This window comes from Limulus polyphemus, unplaced genomic scaffold (genome assembly GCF_000517525.1).
Source record: "Limulus polyphemus unplaced genomic scaffold, Limulus_polyphemus-2.1.2 Scaffold63, whole genome shotgun sequence".
In the NCBI taxonomy this organism is placed as follows: domain Eukaryota; kingdom Metazoa; phylum Arthropoda; class Merostomata; order Xiphosura; family Limulidae; genus Limulus; species Limulus polyphemus.
The window spans coordinates 769810-777696 of record NW_013665673.1 but is presented as its reverse complement, the minus strand read 5'-3'; the positions used below and the strand labels follow the sequence as shown (position 1 = coordinate 777696).

At 33.5% G+C, this 7887-nt stretch overlaps 1 protein-coding gene across 1 annotated transcript; it reads right to left on the bottom strand.

Moving 5' to 3' along the window:
• Positions 1-5795: 5795 nt before the first annotated feature.
• LOC111087227 lies at positions 5796-6952 on the bottom strand. The gene is made up of 2 exons (XM_022393180.1): positions 6399-6952; positions 5796-5931 (listed from the first exon to the last, which is right to left on the bottom strand). Exons 1-2 carry the CDS (start codon positions 6950-6952, stop codon positions 5796-5798), a joined length of 690 nt encoding a protein of 229 aa, XP_022248888.1.
• Positions 6953-7887: the final 935 nt, after the last annotated feature.

The following is a 7887-nucleotide window of genomic DNA, read 5'->3' as shown; positions in this document are numbered from 1 at the left end:
CATATATATATATATATATATATATATGTTTCTTTTTTGTTTGTAATTAAGCACAAAACTACACAATGGGTTATCTGTGTTCTGCTCACCACGGGTATAGAAACCCGGCTTATAGAGTTGTAAGTCCGAAGATATACCGATGTGCCACTGGGGGAAGGTATAAATATATATATCTATATATATGTGTATGGATTATTTTAAATTAATCCCCTTTTCATTTGATTTTAAGCTTTTCTGTATTTGTTTGTTTTCGGGCGAAATCTCAAAAATTAGCAAACAAATGCGACAAGAGTATGTTAAATTTGGATATAAAAATAATAGTTAAAATAGCTGTATAAAGAATCCCGATAACAAGTCTGGTTGCAATGTTAATCATGGGGTTTGATTCTTATAACTGCTGTATTTCAAATCTCAGGAATTATAAAAGGTTTAGGTTGATGAGGTCTAATAAATATTTTGTCATTTACGCTTTATTATATGTAGATATCAAAGAAGGAAGAAAGAAACAAATAAAAGGGTGTGCTCCCTTACCTCTGTAAATATTTAAAATTTGTAGAGGGCGCTTATTTTTTAGTCCAAGCTCATTCTTAGCAAGTTAACAAAACTAAATACGTATGTGTTGATGCAGCGATATTATTTTCCTTGAAATATTTTTTTCGCTTTACACTTGAGACGAATTTGAATTTACTTGTTTCGACTATAGAAATTCGATCTTCATACATAGAAATTTGATGCGATGACATCATTCATATTTTTGAAAGTAATGGCCAAACACAACCATTTATTATCCAAATTTTTATTTTGTAAGACTTAAGTTGTCCCTCTTTCCTGTTTTTCAAATTCCTAAATATATAAAACTTATATGCGAACTAATACATTTTTAATATCGCTGATAATATCGTTTGTTACATTTAACAAATAAAAGTGTTCACTTAGTAAATTTGTTGCATAGTAGGTGTATGTTTAGTGCACACTTACTTATGTTTTTAGCTTTAAGCTCCAGTCTTTTGAATTAGGAATTATATTAGTTTACTTGAGTGACAGTTAGTGACTAAACATCGGCTTCGGTGGAAACAGTATTACTTTTTATTTGATGAAATAGTGTTATAAAAACAACGGAACAATCTGGTTTGTTATTTGAAGTACTTACTAAGAACGTTGAAAAATATTTATTTCTAAACCGCTGGCTAGTAATGTTGATCAAAAATACTTTTAAGAGTATTTAGTCCCCCTGGTGAATCAGCGGAAAATTTCCTAAGTTATAACGCTAACATTAGCGGCTCGATTCTCTGCGGTGAACAGAGTGCAGATAGTTCTTATGTATCTTTGCACTAAGAAAACAAGAAGCCTAGATTAGTAAAGTTGTCAACACAGCAAGAGTTATGTATTCAAATATATTGTAATAATACTCAGTTTTTGTCTGTCCTGAAGATATTCGCGCGCGCTACATTTCAAGAGATATATATCTACAAAAGGCAGATGTGTATATACTATAGTAAACATTTTGTACAACATATTAAAGTTTTTAAAAAAGGTCTAACGTTAGATCATACAGTAACACTATAAGTTTATTTATTGATAGTATTAAGTATTAACTGAAGCAAAAAAAAACATACAAGATACAGTGTTAGTTTATCTCTTTATCGAAAAAAGGCTGTATTTAATACTAAGTTGACTGCAAACATTTTGCGGGTCTCTGCTAGTATTTAATAATTTTTAATGGCCACTTTATAATTTGTTTACATCGTTGTAAAGGTTGTAAAATATGCAAAATATTTTAGTAAGCAATTAAAAAATTGATGCAAAAATATAAACTTTGTGGATTTCTTGGCATCGTATGTTTCATAAATGATGCAAACTATAACAGCCCTGACCGTTTTTGAAACTTAAAGCTGCTCTTCTTGCTAAGCTTAAGAATCCACACATCTTTTCATATGTTAAAGTTCAATGCCCTCAATCGCTGCCGTCACGGTCACACTATGTGAAGTAGGTGTGGCCAGATAAGTGTTGTTCAACTACGTCCCTGACCTGGAATGAAATTACGTCATACAAATCCCCTCTATACTTCCGACTCACGCGTACACTTGACCTTGTGAGTGATGTTGTTTCATGAGTAGGATGAATACTAGTAATTTGGTGGTGGAAATATACTGCCATAAAACGTTTCTTTGTTACACATCTTTGAGTTTTTGTAACCAGATGTATTTGGTCCAGAAGATGGTCACATTACTGAAAGCCCTATATTTGAGGTTTCGGATGAGGCTAGAAATCTAGGTGATAAGTTATGTTCGTGTCACATTACTAGTAATGTTAAAAAACTTTGCTTAAAGCTCGTTTATTTTGTAGAATGACTCACAAATTTGTAGAAAAACGACTTGCCCAAACTCTTCTGACCTGAAAAAAAAGTATTTCAACTAAATGTAGATTTAAATTAATATTTTTATTAGGAATACTTTTAATAGTTGTTTCGTTGTTAAGCGCAAAGCTACACAAAAACTATCTATGCTCTGCCCACCACGACACACGGTTACTAGCATTGTAAGTCCGCAGACATACCGCTGTGCTACTTGTAGGCACTTTTAATAGTTGTTTATCGGTTAAGGTATTTACAACTGTCAGAAGAGGAAAGCATTCATGCGAGAGAAAAAAAGTGACATGAAAGTTATGAGGTTCCACTCATCACCTCAGAAAAAAGGCTTGCTAAGAATTTTAATCTTCACTAAATTTTGTTTCGTCTGTCTGTCTAACTACACAGAAAAATATGTGTGTTTGTGTTATAGTTATACATTAACTGAACACGGAATGTTTCTAACTTAATTGTTTGAATCTCCATAATGAGATCGCAGTATGAAAAAACACGAATGAAATGTATTTTGTCGTAAGGTATAAAAACAAAGACAAAGGATTACTAATAATGGTTGGAGACGGCTTGAATGGGTAATGAAGAAAAACTTTAATATAAGTTTAACATAACAGCAAATGTACAACGTTTCGACAAGGTTTTGTCATCATCAGGTCTCATCATTTTGTCATCATTCAAGCCGTCTCCAGCCATTATTAGTCTCAAAGTGGGTTCCTCGTCATCGAATTTGAAAGGATTACTAATGCTTTTTTTTCTGTGGCCTGAGAATGAATGCTTAAAATATCATTATGTTTTTGTTTGTTTTTTAAATTTGTTATAAATTATAATATAAACATATACATTCTTAACTATCACAGTGGTTTTAATATATCCAACAAAATAATAAAAAGTATACTGCAAGTTGAAACATATTAAAATAATAATATTAGCTCATTTTAGATAATAAAAGATTAAAAACCATTGTACCTTGGTAATAATTTATTTCGATGTTTCGAAAGGTTATTACACAATGACTTCGTAATTATCTGATAGTATTTTCCATTAAATTTTCCTTCCAGTAGCAATACGAGTAACGACAGAAATTTTCAATCTGAGTAACACCAAATGCGCACATGAGCTAAACGACCAGGTCAGAGGTCCATAGGGTGCAAGTATAGCTAGTCTTAATTTCGAATTCCTGAGTAAAAGGAAGGTAGTAGATAAATAATCAACCGCCGCCACACGGGCTTTGTCCAGATTAACAGAATTAACTATTACTTTTATACCTCACCTACAACGGAAATGTAGAGCGTGGTAAGGGTTGTCACGTCTCGAATCTTGGATCGTTCGATCATCAACCCGACACAATAATTACAAATAATAAAGGAATCCTTAAATAGCTAAACTGTTATTGTGGCTTGCATGTAGATACAAGGCATGAAGTCAAAAAAAGATAATATTATTCTAGTTCGAAAAATGTTACTATATGACAAAGCTTAAAAAGAAGATTACATAGTCAAAACAGCGTGTGTTGTTAGTGGTCAGTAACACTAAATTATCTATATTTGTGTTAAATATAACGAGTGTTTATTTACTCATTGGTATTTACAAGCAGTTAATAAGTCATGAATGTATATTTTCAGCTATAAACCTCTGTACACAATAATGAGGACACCTTTTATAGATATAACTTTTTAGAAACAGAGTAATATAAGATGCTCTTTCAAATGGGACAAGTTTAACTCATATATAAGTAGGGTCATTAGTGTGTCTAAAAAAAACCCTAGATAATGTTTGTAGAAAATTTAATCGCTTAAGTTCAATTTACAAAAACTTATTCTTTAAATGCAACTAGGATCGAATTTTGCCCAAAATATTAACACTTTTTTTAGACGGTCTGTTATGTATTTCTACAACGATCAGCTGAATATCAAGTATTTACCAAGTAAATAAATGACGCTTAATATAAGTAAGATTAGTCGGTATCAAACTCCTTTAACTATCGTTTCAGTGATCGTTGTTTTGTCAAGTGACCTCGGAGATAGGGCACACCCTGGGCCTCTACCTCCCTCCTTTGCCTCCTTTAACTCTCTTTCTCTCTCTCTCTGGATCGGGATTTAGGTCTTTTGTAACCTGGGGTCAGGTTCGTGGGGATTTCTTCCTCGTTTCCGGACTGTGCTTTATCGTCTGTGAATGTTGGTGTTGATACTACATGAGGGTCGGAGTAAACCGCACTTGCTCCGACCTCTTTCAGTTACTATTTGTTTCCAAAACTAATTTTGAACTATTGAGCAGAGAAGATTTGTTTTTGTTTGTTTTTTGTAATTAAGAACAAAGGTACACAATGGGCTATTTGTGCTCTGCCCACCACGGGTATCGAAACTCGGATTCTAGCGTTATAAGTCCTCAGACATACCGCTGTGCCACTGGGGGCAAGCAGAGAAGAAGTAGCCAATCGAAGAGCTTCTGCGTCTTTGACCCGAATAACACTGATAACGCCCCTACAAATGAAAGGGCAAAACATGTTAAGCAGAATCGCGGCAGAAATTAAGCCACATTTACCCGACCCTAGATTTGAATCACTTCAAAACTGAAATACATACGATAGTAATAAAGCAATAATATTCAGAAGTCGATATATACACGGCGTAACGTTTTATTTGAATATACAGTAGTACATAAACTTAAGTTATGATGAATAAATAAAATGATTTGTTATTTTACGAATACCTTGGCCATTCTATTCTATCAAGTGTACAAAAAAAATCCTAAAACTATGATAATAGTTCCAGTATTGTCGATTTGTTTTTGAAATGCGTAACAGTCTGGGTGATCGTTTATAATTTTGTCTAAAAAGCTAAAACCTAAGAAACAACTGGAAGCTTTTTAGGTGAAAATCTCGTGACATCACTAGCTTATCATGATAAACACAAATGAAATATGGCTATTACATTTTTAAGAAAGTTTTTTGTGTTTCCTTCAAGTGTTAAATTACAAACCTTTTAACACAAAATGTTTCTACAATTTTATTCATATAAGAATTAAAAATTAATGACGAATTTAACTGGCTTCAAACTGATAAGCTACATCCAAAATTTATTAACTGCTTGGGTTTTTTTTATTTTTGTTGCATCAGCAATATATATATATATATATATATATAAGTGCTAAAAGTAACGCTTCTTTTAAACACTATCCTTAACACTTTACCTATTTGAAGTGTACGAGAAGTTTATACTTTCAGTCTTTAAAAATAGGAAATAAAGAAAAGGTAAACAAAAATTCGTAAACGCCAATGTCTATTTTCAATATGTTTTATATATATCTGACCAAAAAAGAATAAATAATTTTATGAAACTCAAGAACGCAGAGTATGCAGTTGGTGGAGTGCAAAATCGCTGTCCTTGGGAAAATTTGCTATATTATATGTGGTACTGAGATGATTGTTTCAGTATCAAAGTAATTTCTTAAGATTTTGACAAGGATAAAATGCTCCACAGTCTGTTGTGTCCAAACCGGTTCTTGCTGCATTGTAATAGATGTCGAAATCTGGAAGATCTTGAGCGCTGCGTTTAAGTTTCCCGTTAGACCTATGTGGAATACGAAAGAAGACGGAGCCAATTAAAACAAGTGACAACATAGACACAAGAAGTTAGCTGAAAATAAAGCAATTTCAGTTGAGTTAATAAATAAAATTTCACCGACATATTTTAAAAACAAAACAAAAAAAAAACACGTGAAATAAAAACTTAATAGCTTTATTTATTTATGTTATCCACAAGTGTTAGGTTTGTTTCATTATGCACATCATTCAACTTTCTCTTTGTTTTGTAATAAGTTAGAAATATTCAATTAATGGAAGAATATTTATTAGAATTTTTCAGAAGTATTGTTATCTTTGTATTCTTACACTTACACAGACCAGAAATGTATATTTTTATATTATAAAACGAGTCACGGTTTAATTGGGACATCAGTATTGCTTTCTAGAAAATCTTACTGATATTGTAATTTTTTTATTAATTCTTAGCTTCCTGGAGAACTACAATAAGTTTACCTGAACATAGAAGAAATGGTTTTAAGGAAGATATCTGTATCAGGACCCATTCCGCTGCTAGCAACTTCTTGATAGACCTCACAAACCAAGAATTTTCTGCATTCTTCATCTCTGATATTCCACATCTGGAAGGTGTTGTCAAGCTTTGTCATCAGTCTTTTAGTTCCTTGAGCGTCTAGAAGAGGAAGGCTCTCTTCTTGGTCTGTTAGTGACCTCTTACCGAGTCCACCCAAACTTGATAACACTCCCCCTAATTGACTACCAATATTTCCTCCTCCAAGAAGAACCATTACTGCAGGAACCAGGGTCATTCCATATAACACACTTCCCATCATCAGACCACCCAAACCCATAGGCAGGGTATTAGATGCTAACGTCTGACGGAGAGAGCTAGCCATCTCGATCAGCTTGTTGGCTGCCGGCAAGATTGAAACTTTTTTATCAGAAGTATCAGCGGCATCTTCTGTTGATTCTTTCTCTTCTTCAGATAAAACTGAAGGCGAAAACACCAAGAGAAATGATAGTATCAATGGACCTAGACTCGTGACTTTCATGGCTCGACTTCTTCACAGATGACACTAAAATTATCAAAATGAAACAAAATAATAAAGAACTTATAGAAAAGCATATCCGATGTTTTAAAATGCTAATGTTATGCGTTATTAAAATCGCTTTAATAATTTCAGTATCCTCTTTACCCAGGATGGCAGCTAGGGTAGGGCGATCGGGGCAGCTGCTCCGGGTGCAACCAGAAAGGGGTGCAAATCCCAAAAATTAGAAGATTATTTTCGTTTGGTCATATAAAGGGGGGGGGTGCAGTTCATGAAATTTGCCCGGGCGCAAAAATATCTAGCTACGGCCCTGCCTTTATCCTAAAATGTGATGATAATAATAATAATAATAATTACTAACCTAGTTTTCAAGGCAAGGAAACTATATGCATAATGTGTATAACTTGAGTTCACATTTTTGAAAGATGTTTTCGATATTTGGGAAAAGTAAGAAATGTTTCAATTAGATGTCAGTTTTTCGAGATCTTGAAGACCTTACCTTAAGCGTTAACAAATCGTTCAGGTCTCCAAAAACCACAAAGACCGTCTTCAGACATATAACCTGTCAGATGCTCGTACCACTAGTCGGTAAAAGCTTTATATATGATATCTTCATGCACCCATTGATCTATATTACCTGCAGACGTCTTTGATCAACAAATACCTTGTTATTCATCACTTGTGATGCACATCCAGAACAGCGCGAAGAAGGTCGAAATGAAGTACGGGGCAGTAATTAGACGCTTTTCGGGCTGTCTGTTACGTTTAACCCTTCTATCTGTTTGCCTGTTCGAATATCACATAATGACAAGTTCATCCGAGAAAATACTGGGTGTGTGCTGGTTTAGAGGTTCACCTCAGTCGTTTATTATGGCTTTCACCCTCTGGAATATGAACATTATTTGCTAACAAACATATACCAACTTTAGATAGTTTAC